This window comes from Cordyceps javanica, chromosome 2 (genome assembly GCF_051103115.1).
Source record: "Cordyceps javanica chromosome 2, complete sequence".
NCBI lineage: Eukaryota > Fungi > Ascomycota > Sordariomycetes > Hypocreales > Cordycipitaceae > Cordyceps > Cordyceps javanica.
In genome coordinates, this window is record NC_139296.1 from 5,289,249 (window position 1) to 5,304,743 (window position 15,495).

General features: G+C 56.2%; 7 protein-coding genes across 7 annotated transcripts; 2 read left to right on the plus strand and 5 right to left on the minus strand.

Annotated features, from left to right (window-relative positions):
- Positions 1-2,596: 2,596 nt before the first annotated feature.
- Positions 2,597-4,034, plus strand: V2A60_004084 (uncharacterized protein; the record flags this gene model as incomplete). Its single annotated transcript, XM_083255408.1, has 3 exons — positions 2,597-2,660; positions 2,727-2,772; positions 2,825-4,034. 3 exons carry the CDS (start codon positions 2,597-2,599, stop codon positions 4,032-4,034), a joined length of 1,320 nt encoding a protein of 439 aa, XP_083111534.1.
- A 79-nt stretch (positions 4,035-4,113) lies between these two features.
- Positions 4,114-4,836, minus strand: V2A60_004085 (cupin domain-containing protein; the record flags this gene model as incomplete). Its single annotated transcript, XM_083255409.1, has 1 exon — positions 4,114-4,836. One exon carries the CDS (start codon positions 4,834-4,836, stop codon positions 4,114-4,116), a length of 723 nt encoding a protein of 240 aa, XP_083111535.1.
- Positions 4,837-5,295: 459 nt separating this feature from the next.
- V2A60_004086 (uncharacterized protein) lies at positions 5,296-5,724 on the minus strand (the record flags this gene model as incomplete). Its single annotated transcript, XM_083255410.1, has 1 exon — positions 5,296-5,724. The coding sequence occupies one exon, from the start codon at positions 5,722-5,724 to the stop codon at positions 5,296-5,298; it is 429 nt and encodes a 142-aa protein (XP_083111536.1).
- Positions 5,725-6,938: 1,214 nt separating this feature from the next.
- V2A60_004087 (SDR family NAD(P)-dependent oxidoreductase) lies at positions 6,939-7,948 on the plus strand (the record flags this gene model as incomplete). The annotated part of the gene is made up of 2 exons (XM_083255411.1): positions 6,939-7,104; positions 7,242-7,948. 2 exons carry the CDS (start codon positions 6,939-6,941, stop codon positions 7,946-7,948), a joined length of 873 nt encoding a protein of 290 aa, XP_083111537.1.
- A 216-nt stretch (positions 7,949-8,164) lies between these two features.
- V2A60_004088 (dolichyl-phosphate beta-D-mannosyltransferase) lies at positions 8,165-8,972 on the minus strand (the record flags this gene model as incomplete). The annotated part of the gene is made up of 2 exons (XM_083255412.1): positions 8,165-8,783; positions 8,863-8,972. The coding sequence occupies 2 exons, from the start codon at positions 8,970-8,972 to the stop codon at positions 8,165-8,167; spliced, it is 729 nt and encodes a 242-aa protein (XP_083111538.1).
- An 838-nt stretch (positions 8,973-9,810) lies between these two features.
- On the minus strand, positions 9,811-11,943 carry V2A60_004089 (DUF3176 domain-containing protein; the record flags this gene model as incomplete). The annotated part of the gene is made up of 1 exon (XM_083255413.1): positions 9,811-11,943. The coding sequence occupies one exon, from the start codon at positions 11,941-11,943 to the stop codon at positions 9,811-9,813; it is 2,133 nt and encodes a 710-aa protein (XP_083111539.1).
- A 1,506-nt stretch (positions 11,944-13,449) lies between these two features.
- On the minus strand, positions 13,450-15,353 carry V2A60_004090 (uncharacterized protein; the record flags this gene model as incomplete). The annotated part of the gene is made up of 2 exons (XM_083255414.1): positions 13,450-13,511; positions 14,303-15,353. 2 exons carry the CDS (start codon positions 15,351-15,353, stop codon positions 13,450-13,452), a joined length of 1,113 nt encoding a protein of 370 aa, XP_083111540.1.
- Positions 15,354-15,495: the final 142 nt, after the last annotated feature.

Here is a 15,495-nt window from a genome sequence, read left to right on the forward strand (position 1 = left end):
AAGGCCCGGAGTGTCATCCATGAGGCATGGTCAAGTCAAGTCCCTTGGGTCCGAGACATACAACTTGTTGGTCTGGCAATTCTTGCAGTCGGAGATTTCAAGTACAACCTGCCATCGAGGCCTCAAGCCCTTCTCAGCGGGATCAATCACCTACCACCGCTAGCCTTCGGGTTCATAGGTCAACTTGAAGTGCCGTTCGAATTCATGGTCTCCGGATAGCTCTATCGCACATATCTCACACCTTCTCGTCTCGTCCTTCTTCCTGTTCTCGTCTCGTCCGTCTTCCTGTTCTCGTCTCGTCCGTCTTCCTGTTCTCGTCTCGTCCGTCTTCCTTCTCGTATCGTCCTTCTTCCTTCTCGTCTCGTCCTTCTTCCTTCTCGTCTTACCTTGCTCAATGGTCCACTATCTACTTCACAACTTGGCGAGGGCGGTCGGGTCCCTTCCGGAGATAGCTTTATCGGCCTGTTGCCTCTAGCTATGGCCTCTTTTAGGCGGGAGCCGAGGAATGGCGAGTACATGGTACTCGCGGGATGGTCCCCGTTGATGCTCACGGTCGTGTCTTCCACCGCGCCATCAGCCCATGAAAACTGATGGCCACTGCGCATGCTGCAGGACAAGAGGCGCTGCAGGTTGAGCTGGGGCGTTGAATACGGCCAATGGCGCCAAGTTGCTCTGCGCTACCTGGTGTGCGCGGTCAAGCTGGAGGGGGGGCCGTGTGTCCGGCCGAATCCTCTCTGGGATGCACAGCCAGGCACCGCACCAGCGGCAATCCTTGGGCACCATCTCGCCGAAATGGCGAGTATATCCACGCACGGACGCTGCCAGCTCTCGATAGCCTCTTTCGAGGCCCTGACGCCCTGGGTTCGTGAGTCTAGCCCAGCTGGTGAACAGACGGTTGTCACAGGCTGACATCCCTCACTGACTGCTTCGTCCAAGTATCGCTCAGTGCAATGAGTAACTTGGAAAAGCTGTACTCGAACCCGCAGTGTGACTTTCACCTGAGTGGCCGCCTGGAGCGCAGAGCGCCAACCCCAGCACTGTATGCCTGGTGTCTCGGAGCAGCTGCAAGCTGATGATGTGCATACCACTAGAGTTTGCACATTGCTTGGCCGAAGGCAGCTTCACGGTCGTGCGCAAAGATGATCAGGCAGCTCGACGACCAGGCTCCTGTAGGAGCTACACCATTGTAGCCTAGGACCCCTGTGTTAAGCCACCCCCAAAGCGACAAGCTCTTCGCGAAGGACAGCCAACTAAAGAGAAGCAGCTCGGGCCAAGAAAAAGGTCAAGCTACCCCCGAAGCGACAAGCTCTTCGCGGAAGACAGCCAAACTGAAGCGAAGCAGCTCCGGCCACGAGAAAGTGTTTTCAGAGTATCGGACTAGAATGAGTGTCCACTCGCCGTATAGCCTCGCACCTGAGACGACACCATCGCAACAAACATCATGGCCTAATACGCCACTTTCAACCCCCGACATGACAGGTTCTTCGTCGATGGCAGTCCCTATGAGACGATCCAGCTCCAGCCACGAGAAGGTGGCACACCGATCGCGAAGGGCCTTGAAAGAGGCCATAGAGAGAGGCAACAGGCCCATACAGCCATCTCCGGAAGGGACCCGACCGAAAGTGGCCCACAGGTCACGAAGGGCCTTGAAAGAGGCCATAGAGAGAGGCAACAGGCGTATACAGCCATCTCCGGAAGGGACCCGACCGCCCTCGCCCAGTTACTGCTCGGGCTTGATGGGAAGTGGCAGGGTGCCCAGACGAATTCGTCGACTCCTGGGCATTTCCGGCGCGGCCAGCTCATCGCCGGCTCGTCGCCAACCACCAGCCCAATTTTGGGCATACCAAGAGGCTGCGACGGCTCGCGCGCGGCCTTGGTTGAGATCATGCTGGGGGATCGGATGCTGGGCAAGTTTTTGGTGCGGCGTTCTACTAACACAAACAGATTGGTCGAGGGCGAAGCAGCCCGTGGCAGGCGAATGTGGTCGGAGGGAGCATTTGTGGTTCTGTGTTTGATTGTACCTTGCTCACAATACCTGACTATGGTCCCTTCAGCTTACTGGACAATGGAGCGGCTGCTCTGTTGCGGGAAGCAGAAGTTTCCTGCCGGAGGAGGGAGAATTTCCGCGGGAGAGAGGCTACTAACGCAGACTAGCGGTGATGGATACGAGGGAGCGTACTGTGGATGAAATATAAGTTCTTTAACCTCACGTATTTCTATACACTGCCCTGTGATTACCCGGTGAATTGATGTGCTGTGAACGAAGCTACTTGTGGCGGCTGATGATGTAGATGAGACCCTGAAGACGATTGATGAATGACTAATTAAGCTTCGTTGGATAATTATGGGCGACCTTATCAAAGATGGCTGAAGTGATGATGATGATGATGATGTTGGCCATGATGCCAGGCAAACAATTTACAGTGGCCGCCGACTCAGATTACAGGGGGCAATAGCAGCAGTTGGCCGGCTGCAGCGCTGTTAACCGCCAATTAGCCGCGCAAACCCGCCACAACCATTCGCTGTCCAGGAGCGTCAAGCTGCAACTCAACACAAATCCCATCTCGGCTCGCTTTTCCGCCAAGATAAAACCATAATGAGCCAACTGGTGAAACCAGAAGCCAAAGGACATACCAGGAACAAGTCCTCAACGTCACGAAGTATGCATCGTTGCCTGCAGCCCCCCCTGTTGTCGCCCATCCAGCTTGTCAAGCTAACCTGTCCAGCTTCTAGGCCGCGGGCATCCACCAAGGGACCCCTAGACGCGGACGAGTGAGTATCCAAAGACCTCGCAATATCCTCTCACGGTACTGACGTTACTGAGTGACCCGCTATCCGCACCTGGAACCCCTAATCCGGCACAGGCGTCACCAAAGCCCGGCTTGCGCGGGGCCCCGGCGTCCCCGCGCGAGCGGCAAGCAGCCTCGTCGCCGGTGTCACAAATCGGGGAGCCGCACCGCAAGGACTTTTCCTTTCTGCTGCGTCCCGAGATCTACCACCCCCTGACGCCGCTCAACGTGCCCCTGGCGTTCCGCAGCTCGCCGCGGCAGCCCGACCCGCGGGACCGGCCGGAGGACCTGCTCGCGCGCGGGCACTTTCGGGCCGCCGCCATCGCCGCCGTGCAGGAGCTCACGGGCAGCGGGGCGGGGCCCGGCGTCGACGCGCGCGACACGCGCCGCATCTTTGACCTGCTCTACACCCGGCTCGCGTGCCTGACGCTCATCGACGCCACGCCGCTGGCCGCGCAAGAGGTCAAGGCGCTCGAGGACCTCAACAGCGTCCGCACCTACGTCGACGACGCCACCGGCGAGCACCTGGTGCCGTGGGAGCTGCGCGTGCTCAACGTGCGCCTGCAGGCGCTCGGCTTCGGCGACCCGCGCCGCGCCGTCATGAGCTACCACGACCTGGCGCGCGAGGCGCGCGAGCGCATCTCCAGGGCCGCGGCCCGCCGCGACAGGCCGGACGGCGAGCTGTGGAAGGCCCGGCTGCAGGATCTCGGCATCAAGGTCGCGGGCGCGCTCATCGACATGGACGACCTGCCGGGCGCCGCGCACCAGCTGCGGGGCCTGCGCGGCCGCGGCGACGCGAGGCTGGAGCTGTCCCGGGCGCTGCTGTGGCTGCAGCTCGGCGACGCGGACAGCGCGCGCGAGTGCGCGCGGCGCTGCGCCGACGATGACGACGCGGAGACGACGGAGAGCATCATCCTGGCGCTGTGCGACATGGCCGAGACGGACCACGAGGCGGCGCTGGCAAAGTGGCAGGCGCTGCGGGCGGACCTCGACGACGAGATGGTCGGCGTCAACGCGGCCATCTGCCTGCTGTACCTCGGGCGGATCGTGGAGGGGCGGGAAATTCTCGAGGGGCTGGTGGACAGGGGTTACTCGTCGCACACGCTGCTGTTCAACCTGTCGACCATGTACGAGCTGTGCACGGACAGGAACAAGGCGTTGAAGGTGAAGCTGACGGAGCGTGTGGCGGCGATGGATGAATCGTCTGCGGGATGGGAAAGGACAAATGTTGATTTCAAGCTATGACGGGACCATGGAGCATATCATTGCGTGAACATTTGCTACCTAGCCGACGGACTGAAGCCGTCGGAGAAATTCGAGCTACTTAGGAAGTCTTCCTGACCCTGCTCTGGTCGCCGTGCCACTGTTCAAAAATAGGAGCCGGCGTGTATTGCCGCTGGACCGGCGCGACACCCATGACCCGACCTACGCAGGATGCCAGCCATAATATAGCGTGCGTGCCGAGCCAGTCCCCCATATGTAAAGCCCGCGACACCATCATGCTCGGCCCGAACCAAGGTAGATGCCTCGCACATAGACGTGGCAGGTTGAGCAAGACAGGCAGGTTGTCGAGGTGGTGGAAAACGACAAACAGACTCGTCGTGACCCAGCAGTCCACCAGCAGCCCCCGCAACCACGACGGCAGCCTCGCCAGCCTGGCCTCGAGAGCCGGCGCGTGCAGGATGACACCATTCAGGTTCCAGAAGAAGACGGCTTTCTGCAGGTCTGCAGGATCGGTCCTCTCCACGACGACCGCGTCGTCGTCGTCGTCGTCTGCGCGCCGCCAGCTATGCCACGCACGGCGCGGGATCTTGACCTCGGGCTCGCCCGCGCCGACGATGCGCTCTCGGCCGTCGCCGAGGGTTACGCGGATACGGCCCCGTACGACCGCGAGGTACTCGTCGTGGCACTCGTGCCAGTGCAGGCCGCTGGACCACGTCGATCGCGGCGGGAGCGTGATGGTGACGCGGTCGCGCGCGGTGAGGTCGTACGTGACTGCGTTTGGGAGGGGGCGCACGATGACGGATGGGATATCGTCAGAGCTCATTCTAGCTGTACGAAGAATTTATCTCATGAGGCATGTGTAATGTGTATTTTCTTTCTCGCTCTCGCTCTCTTATTCTTTTTTGGCATGGGCTGTGATCTGGTTGTGATTTATCAGCTCGCGATTGGCTTACAAGTGCGGCGGCTGGTCAACCTGAGGTTGCCCGCCATTATAAATCATGGCGCCAACGAGCTAGAACGCCGCCACATGAGGAAAAGTGCAAACGATGGGGCAAGTGGATATATGTTGTGTGAATTTTTGGCTTAAGCCAGCTATCTCTCATGCGAATGCTTCCTTGCGCCATTCTTGTGCATCTCATCGATGGCCGCCCAAGACTTGCGTCATGTCTACTGTATCAACAGCAGCCGTTGGCGTGTTGCATGCTTGGATCATGTAAAAAGACCTATGTCCATAAATCCCAGAGCCCCTATGGCATCCCTGAATTTCGCCGTTTGATGTTCATTAATGGTGCGAATGCCCCGAAACCGGCGGCGGCGCGGGATCGTGCTGCATCGGCGGGTGTGGATCGTGCGGTGGGCAAGGATGATGTCCGTGGTGCCCGCCGTCATACGGCGGCGGCGGCGGCGGAGGCTCCGTAGTGGCGAACAGCGGCGTCGTTTCTGTCGGTCTCTGCAGATACCACGCTGGATCGGACCGGGGGCCGGGTGCCGGCTCCGAGGGCTCTGGGCCGCCGCCTCTCCCTCGCACGGCATTGAACACGGACAGCAGAGCCAAGACGACGGCCACGGTTACCATGGCGAAGAGGAAAAAGCTGAACCAGGCGGGCGGCGCGTCCGGGTCGCGGAACCTCGGCGGCGGAGGACCGCCCCAGCTAGGCGGTGGTCTGCCGGGAGGAGCTCCTGTTGCATGCGCGAGCGGCATGTCGTGCATGTTGATGACGGTGAGATGCTGAGAACTGGGCAGAGTGCGAGGAAAAAAGATGCGAACACAAGGTCCCCCCCCATGCTTGATCCTTTACGAGGCAGCCAATGACGTTTGGCACAAAGCGCCACTGGCACGCGACACGTGAGGCGTGACGACGGTGACTAGGAAAATAGGAGCAGAAAGAAGTGAATCGAATGATGAATGCATGATTAACTAGTTGTATGTGGCTGTATGAACTTTCACGTGGTATATATCGTGGCCAGGACATAGACTCGGCCTTTGAACCGCCGGTGGTGAGACCCTTTGTGGATCTCGCGCAGTGGGATCCCACTCCATGACGAGATGTCTATTAATAGAATCTGTCAAACCACCGAGATGAGGAGAAGCTGCAACGGTCTATTAGTGCGCATTATACTCTGTATTCTGGTTGCGCAACCAAGCCTAGGCCGTGATTGAGCCAGGCGCTGTTCGCAGAGGGGGGGGCTGGGCATCGCGCGGGGAGACCACGGCAGGAATACAATAAACAACACGAAGAATGCACAGATAGATGTAAAGCTTTGCTAGTGGCTGCTTGACCATTTGACGTCATTTACACATGTTGCGACTGATGGTAGAGGATTGCTGTCAGTCGCCCTGTCGAGCAAAAGAAAAGTATCAGACAACATTGCAAACACGTATTCAAGAAAAGTAGGCCAGTAACTGACAAAACGCAGAATAATCAATTGAACCCACTATCATCAGGTCTCTCTCTTTTATTAGGTAGCCCACTCGAATTGTTTGAGACACTGCTCTCCGTGGAGATTCCGTTTTCGGATTGCGGGCTTTTCCCATTGATCAACGTCTCTCAGCAGCACAACTCTCTCGGCGACTTGACCAAGACATTATTCACAACCAGTGCTGGACATGGTCTGTTACAGCCGACTCGATTCACAGAGCAAAACGCAAAAAAAGATGGCCGGCGGAGCGCAGGGGGTCCGACTCCGCGGGATTCGTCCCACTAGAACCTCGGCATCGGGCGGCTGGTGTCGCGATCCCTCTTCCCCACTTTACCCCAGCCAAGGGCATTAAGAGCTCCTCGATATCATCCAAGCTTCTTCCTCACCTCCTCGCCATTCGCATACTCGTGTGGCCCGTCACCGTCCCGAGTTCTCAAAGTAGAGAAGAAGAAAAAAGAAAAAAACAGCAAAAACAACACCATCTTTTCGCCAGGAACAGCCACCATGTCCGACCGCGTCGCCCAACTCGCCAACCACCTCAACTACCCCAAGGGCCTCCTCGCCGGGCAGGTCGCCATCGTCACCGGCAGCGGCCAGGGCATCGGCGCAGAGACGGCTCGTCTGTTTGCGAATGAAGGTGCCAAGGTCGTTGTGACCGACATTGACTCTAGTACGTTACCTCTCCTGCCCTCCCTCCCTCACTCTCTCTCTCTCTCTCACCCCTTCCTCATCCCCATCACCATCACCACCACCACCACCACCGTCACCGATTTGCTTTTCCCCTTTACTCACACACACAACCCGCAGAAAAGAGTGACGCCGTCGCCGACGCCATCAACAAGTCGGGCGGGCAGGCCCTCAGCGTCCCCGGCGACGTCCTCGACAAGGCGTACCTGCAGGTGCTCGTCGACCGCGCGGCCGCGTTTGGCGGCGGCAAGATCCACATCATCGTCAACAACGCCGGCTACACGTGGGACGGCGTGATCCACAAGATGACGGACCAGCAGTGGGAGACGATCCTCGCGCTGCACGCCACCGCGCCCTTTCACCTCGTCCGCGCCGCGGCGCCCTACTTCCGCGTCGCCGACGGCGAGCCCCGCTGCATCGTCAACGTCTCGTCCACGTCGGGCGTGCACGGCAACGCCGGCCAGATCAACTACGCCCTGGCCAAGGCCGGCGTCACGGGCTTCACAAAGACCATCGCCAAGGAGTGGGGGCCCCGGTTCGGCGTCCGCGCAAACGCTGTCGCCTTTGGCCACATCGCCACCCGCCTCACGGCCGCCAAGGAGGACGGCGCCTTCGTTGAGGGCCCCGACGGCAGCAAGATTGCGCTCGGCATCCCCCAGGCCCAAAAGGGCACCGGCTCCGGCGCCGCCCCGGCCAAGAGCGACATCCCCCTCGGCAGGCCGGGCACCGCCACCGAGGCCGCCGCCAGCATCCTCGCCGTCGCCAGTCCGCTCTTTTCCTACGTCACCGGCCAGACCATCATGGTGACGGGCGGCCGCAACATGTAGCGCGAAAAAGTTGTACAAAGTGTAAAATAATAATACGAGCATCAGTGCGAGCACAAGACTCCCAAGTTTGGACATTTCATGTATTACTTGTATCCGGCACAGCTGTGCCTACCGCGCCCTCCTCCACCATTAGACCATGTTGTACAAGGGCGTGCTACTTTCCCTTTCCCCTTAATTACAGTCTTCGTCGTCGTCGCCGTCGTCGCCGCCGCCTCTTTAAACCTTGAGCCACAAGTTGAGCACGCCCTTGGCATACTCGACAATCTCGTCGCCGCCGAGCTTGGACTCGCCGTAGAGGCGGTCAACAAACGTAATGGGCACCTCGGCGACGGTGCACCCCATGGCCTTGGCGCGGACCATCATCTCCATCTGGAACGTGTAGCCCTTGCTCTCGGTGCTGGAGATGACCTTTTCCAGCACGCTCTTCTTGTACAGGCGGAACGAGCCCGTGAGGTCGCTGACGCCGGGGCGCAGCACCGTGTCGGCAAAGAGGTTAGCGCCGCGGCTGACAAACTTGCGCTTGAGGTCCCAGCCGAACACGCCGCCGTTGCCCGCGTAGCGCGTGCCCGTCACGATGTCGTAGTTGGCCGTCTTCTGGAGCGCAATCATCTGCGGGATGAACTTGGGGTGGTGCGAAAAGTCGGCGTCCATGATGATGACAAAGTTGCCCGTCGTGAACTTGAGCCCGTGCACGTACGCCGTGCCCAGCCCGAGCTTGCCCGCGCGGGGCTTGAGCACCACGTGAGGCGCGTACGCCTTGACGAGCTGGTTCGCGACCTCTTGCGTGCCGTCGGGTGAGCCGTCGTCGACAATGATGAGCTCCCAGTCGAGCTTACTGTGGCAGGCGGGGGGGTTAGTTTGCGTGGCCAGAGGAGGGGTGGGTGTTTGGTCCGTCTCGTGGGCGGGGGGCTTACGCATCGGTAAAGGTGCGGTTTAGCAGCCAAGTGATGATGGGCAGATTGCGGCGCTCATTGTAGGTCGGCAGGATAACCGAGTACTTGTTGCCAGTAGCCTTGGGAGCCATTGTGAGGGTCGCGTCGAGAGGTTCGTCTGGAGGGGGGGAGGGGAGTTTCGTTGGAGGATCAGTCGGTTCCGTCGAGGAAAAGGTAGCGCCAGGCGAACGAAAAAAAAAATGGCTCGATAGGACAAGTTACGAATTGAAGAGAAAAAAATAAATAAGGTATAGTAAAAAATGAATGTGGACAAGTTGGGTGCTCGAATTGTCTGCAGTAAATAGGATTGTCGCCGCAACGATGCAGGAGAGCTGGCCGTCTTCAGGACAGCTTGTCAGGCGGGTGACTAAGCTGGCGTGAACCCCCTGAGAAATATGGGCTGCCCGCTCCACGGCAACTAGTGAAAACAGGCTTTCACTATTGTCCTTTTTTAACGAAATAGGGACACTTGAAACGCCTTTGTCTGTATTCTATCGAGTTGGTGTTCTATTACTATGTATCGTCCTTTTTTTAGCTGTGTATTGCAGTGCGGGGCGCATAGCATAGTTGTTGGCGAGCTGATGAACGAGAAAGTGATTATGCAAGTCGCATTGATCACCCACTACTGGGTGCGGCCTTTTCTCCCTCGACGGTCCTCCACTGACTGGGAAATCTTCTAATTCTTTTATTGGGAACTTTTTTTCCGGCATATTATTTTCTCTCTCAAAGTATCTCTCCTCTCTGAAGAAAACAAGAAAAAGAAGAGAAAAATCCGAGTACCAGCTTAGTACCATGAATGCTAAATCTTTATAGTACAGGGGCTGCAAAAAGATGCTGAATAATTATACAGTAATATTTATAATATACAAAGCTATAAAAATACATCTCAAGAGATGAGATATTTAAACAGTAATTGACAGATATAATCAACTATATATTAGTATAGCTCAGAGTTGCCTTCGGATTCGAACCCGTCATCTTAGCAGTTGGATGTATCAGAGACGCCTCGAGAGCCTGCTCCAATCGTTGCCTCTCATCTCGGCTCGTACTCTCCGAATTATTTGGAAGCATTGATCCAGTCTCCTGGTCACTCGCATCGTCTTCCGCTGCAGCCGAGTTTTCTTGCACGGACTGAAGCTCAATGTCGCTGTCTTCTCCTTCCTCCCTCAAACAGAGATTTGTAGCCTTGGCTGCATCTTCAAGCTCGTCCAAGCTTTGCTGCCGCGTTTCTATCACGCGTCGGGATGACTCGCTCTTGTCCGGCCGAATATCCAAGCACAGCAATGGCAGGAGGCTGGACTTCCAGATGGCCACGTGGTCGCGATGCTGGTGGGCAGTAAAGAGCGACATGACAAACAAGATCAACGTGATGACATTAAGAATGCACGAAAATAGCAACCACGGCCAGCGAAGCGTCATGCAAGCTGTTTTCTGTATAGCTATGCCGTTGATGTGGCGCTTTCTTCCGCCCAAACGGAAAGCTTCGCTGGGGTTCTCGGAGAAATTCCAAGGGCCAGTGCCGTCTGTCCGAAGAAAGTTTGTAACGGATGCCGCCAAGTTGGTGAATGCTTGCTCTTGGTAAGCAAATGTCACATTGTACCCGTCGTACAAACGCGCCAACCAGAACCGGTCACCACAGACAATATGGTTTGGTGCGTCGGTCATGGGCAGGCCGCAGTGGCCATTGAAGAATCTCAAGTATAGCCACGTACGTATGGACCAAGCGTAGTAGGAATGAACGAGGTAGACACAGTCTGCCGGAACAGCAACCATCTTGCCGTCGACCATCAGGTCCACAACCCCTCTCTCCCGCGTTCTATTGCCCAACAATGAGAAGTTGGCGGCCGTGTAGATTCTGCCATCTATCAGACAGGGAGTCTTGGCCAACATGCGATCATTCGCGCGTCCTGGACCCCCTTCCTTGGGAAGTTCACCGGTGGCGGGCATCAACGTTGAAGACAAGACCGTTTCCACAAGTTCGTTGCTTTGCACGGTGGCCTCGATGTCTTGCTTGCAAAAATACAAGCTGCAGGCGGCTGCAACAGGCCAAAAGGTTTCGTTCTCTCGAGAATACGGTGCCTGGCTGAGGATCGAGATGTCGGCCACTGTGTGGTTCATCATTTCCACAAAATCGGATGGGAGAGGCGGAGAGTAGTCGGCGAGATCCAGAGCGCCGGTCATCACTTTGGTTCCGTTACGCAGAGTCCAAGGGTCAACCTCGAGACTGCCCAGCTTGAAGAAATCACCGGCTAGCCCACCAATCTTTTTCGTCACATACTTGGAGGTTTCAATGCACTTGCTACACATGGCCACGGTAGAGTGGGTGATGCCGTGATCAGTAGGAAAGGTGCAGTTTCCTGTTTTGCACTTGACTTTAAGCCCGGCATCCACGTTACCGGATTTCATGAGTGCAGTTACAAATGCGCTTTTGAGTCCGATCCCGGGTTCCCAGTGGCCCGACGCATATCGGATATGCGAGTCCGCCCCGGGCAGAGCCTGGGCAACCGGTAAGGATGCCTCGCCAGCGGCTGCCGGCTCGTCGCATACTGTAGTCCTGACTGCCTGCTGAAGGAATGGGCTGATAGCGATGGATAAAATGAGGGTCACTGCGGCCAGAAATGGAACGATGGACTGCAACATTTCGGAGGCGAGGAGCTTGATGATGCGAAGAGAGCCAACCATACCGCGGCTGGCTTGGTCAAAGACCTGGAAGTCGCGTACACGACGCGGCTTTGACGAGTACAGCCACTGCCATTTGGCTTGGCCGATGATGGAAGTCAAAACAGCGAGCAAGCAAGCCCTGAGGGCCGTACTCATGAGTGCCACCAGAGTGTTGATGGTGGTTCCATTGGGCCATTGAGGAAGCGGACGACCGTCGTAATACACGAGGACGGCTGCGATGGCAATGTGCAAGCCGGCCGAGAAGACGATGGAAATGCACTCCCACGTCCAGAGTTGGTAAAAGGCAGGCCTCGTCTTTGCCTGCGCATTTGGCTTGCCTTGGCGAAGAGCCTCATTATCGCCATTCATCCTCGCTTTGCGATTTCGCTGGAAGCCACTCATTTGAACAGAATATACCTTGTTCGTTTCAAAAAGGCATACAGTCATTCGGAAGAATGAGCATCGATGGAGAGGGGCTCGAAGAGGCAAAAGGCGCAGCCCAGAAGGATTTTAAGACACTGGGCTCGACGGTCATGCAAGGCGCCCAGCGACAACGCCAGGTGCATTTCAGCAGCCGCAGATGCAACGCAGAAAGAGGCTGTGTTTTGTGTTTCATCACGTGTTGACCACCTGCATTCAACTTTGCGGCCCGGTCGTGGTTCGCACAAGGCAGCCTCTCCCATCACTCTTACAGTATTTCATACAACCGCCATGTGTTGGGCATACTGCCCCCCTGGTGCATTGTTGTAGAATGTCTGCTTTACCTTATCAAGACGCCCTCTTCTTGGTGATGCCTACTCGTACAAGATCCCGTATGAGCTACATCTGTCTGCTATAGTTCGGGAATTTGTGAGCAGTATTATGGATGCCGGTGCGAGCGGCGATGCGACGCCTGCCGCCGCCGCAACACATGAAACAGCGAATGCGACCTTTACGACAACGAATCTCGGCGCTCTGACTACGGAATTCATAGCGGCAGACAGCTGCACGTCGACAACATTGTCAGATGCAGGCATCGCCGCTCAGACGAGGCCATCGCAGGATGCCCCCGATGCCGGCGACATTACAATCAGCGGAACCTACTTCATCTTTACGCAAGCCAGGACTTGCGGGCCGGACGGTACACCCCGTGCAGATGAAGCCTGTTTTCCGCCGAGATATGCCGATGCCTGGGACAGCATGTACAGGCAGGAGCCTGCGATGACTGTGTTTCCGGTCTACTCTCCGGCGACGATTTGTCCGTCAGGGTATCGCGGGGGCTGTACCTTTGCCAATCCAGTTCCACGCACATGGCTGGGAGATGATTTGTCGTCGGTGACCACGGCGCAATCACACCTGACCACAATACGGGGATCGAATCGCGAGACAATCACGACGACGACCGTGGCCACAACAGTGACGGTGGCATTGACAGACGCATTTGCAAACGCTGCCAGTCTTCTTCTCAAAACTGGAGAAATAGCCGTGGCTTGCTGCCCGAGGTAACAGCTTCCTTGCTGCCTATTATCTCTTTTGCCAAGACTAACAGCCGTCCTTTTCAATAGCTCCTACTCTTGTAATGGTGCTTCTCCTTGGTATTGCCAAAGGGAGATGCGGGAAAACCAGACCGTCTTGGCGGATGTCAACTCGCTCTGTCCTGTCACACCAAACCCTGCCATGGGGACCTTTGTCGCTGGATGGCAAGCTTCATATGGATGGGTGGTCGCTCATATGCCGGCCGTTGTGCTTGTGCACACCACAACCGGTCCCGGATTCCCATCATCTCGGACGAGTACGCCGCTACCGACAAGCAGCTCTATCAACGCCAACTCTGCGCAAGTGCATCGCAATGGATTGACGACTGGGTCGAAAACTGCTATTGCAGTGTGTGTTCCTTTATTGACTCTTGGCCTGGCGGTTGGCCTGTTTCTATGCTTTCGTAGACGCTCGCGTCGTATAATACCTATTTAGTCTGAAGACGTATGGACGGCCTGTATATTGTGTCATTAGTTGTTTGTAAAGTTTATCCTAATCTACTAGCGACTGACTGTTCTACTCGCAATGTTTTGCCTGACGTTAGGTGCGCTGATAAACCCGACTTGACGGTATCCAGAGTTTATTCGTCTTGTGCACCCGCGCGGACCTCGATAGGCCAACCTGTGCCGACGCAGCTGCGGCACAATCGCCCTCGTTAGCAGCGTGTCTACCTTGGGCGCCTTCTTTAATACTCTAGTTCAACCCACTCCAGCTGGATAAAGGAGAAACTGGCCTATCGAGTAAAAAAATCAACCTAAATGGAAAAGAACCTCTGTCCAAGTTGTTGAAAACGCTTCTGGTGGGAGAAACGCTAGCGAACGCACAACCTCGACCAAGATAAAAATGCGAGCAATGACGAAAAGTAGTAAAGAGCCAGAGTAAACAATTCGAAAGAAAGGGGTTTGATAGATGTTGAAATGTTGATTCCTCTCGCGGGCAGCTACCCTCTCATATCTCCAGCTAATGAGTAGGAAGAGACACCGCTCAACAGGTAGAATGGCTGCGGTGACGACACTGCTTGCGTGCCACAACATTTTCTCCAAATGGCTGGGAAATTCAAAGTTCCACGCGACACAGTGAAGTGCTCCGAATATTAACAAGGAAAAGCAGGCAGCATTGTACAGGCTGACGTTGAAGCGTCTTGGAAGATGTCTGTCGCAGTGGACGGCGGTGTTGGGAATCCAGGGAGTGTTTCCTGGTGGTCCATATGAACTCGGTCCAGCGTTCGCCAGACGTGCCAACTCACACGGCGTAGCGCATCTATCAGCAGCCACCAGAATGGAATATCGTGCGTCTTTAGGCTTGTCGCGGAGGAGAAAGTATGTGATGACCGTGCAGATGGCCGAGGCAAACGTCATAATTTCCAGCTGCGACGTCGGCACCCTAAGACTGACTCGGAGTCCAAGCTGCGCCGCGAACCACGCCATTTGGCAGATGGCCACAGCTTTAACAAAGTCATCGGCTTTGTTTCGATCGTCAAGATCATCCTCCGTAAGATGAGGTAGTCGTTCAATGATCCCCAGCTGCCGTGCAAGGAGGAGCTGATTGGCGTCTAGGATCCATGTGTCCTGTTGAAGTCTCCTTAGGTTGCGCAACCACGACCGGTACAGCACACTAAATCGCTGTCGTTCCCAGTCGTCTTCAAAGTGGCTGAGATTCAGCGTGCTTATAATTTGTTCTGCGCTTGAAGCATTTTTTGCATCTTCTCTCCAGGGCGCCTCGCCGATATTGAACCTTGGCTGGTACGTATAAGCGTTTGGTCTCCTTTGGGACCGGCGGATCTCTCTGGCCAATGCGTCCTTAATATAACCCGGTACGGCATCACTTCCATGCGATGTTGCTTCGCTTTCAGCGACTTTTTCACGCACCAGTGCTGTGTCTATTTTTGTCTCATCTTCTTCAACAGACTGTATTGCCTGCGACTGGCATTCGCCAATGGTCACTGCTGCTCCTCTGGCGCTGGTCGGGCTAGTCGGTGTCTCAGAGTCCCGTGCTTGCAACTTTGCAACTGTACCAACTTCTTCAACAGGCTTTGCTACCTGCGGCTGACATGCGTCAATAGTCGCTGCTGATCCTCCGGCACTGCGCGGGCTGCTCGGGCTGGTCGGTGTCGCAGAGTCCCGTGCTTGCAGCTTGGCAAATGTGATGCTGAAACCACCCATATTGGCAAAGTACGAATGTTTTCGCACCCAGGGGACACCGTCCTTCTTGCTCCACTCGGCAAATTCGGCTTCGATTGAGCACACAGCGCGAAAGTCAGACCAAGCCTTTCCTACCATCCACTCTGGGGCAACCATGTTTACTAGCATCCAGCATACGCTCGAGGACAATCGGCAAGCCGTACGGGTGTATTGTTCTTTTGCGTTTCGCGGTGTGCTTTGGCAGGGAACATTGAGATGCAGGACCGACCATGTACAAATAACAAGGATGCTTAGACAG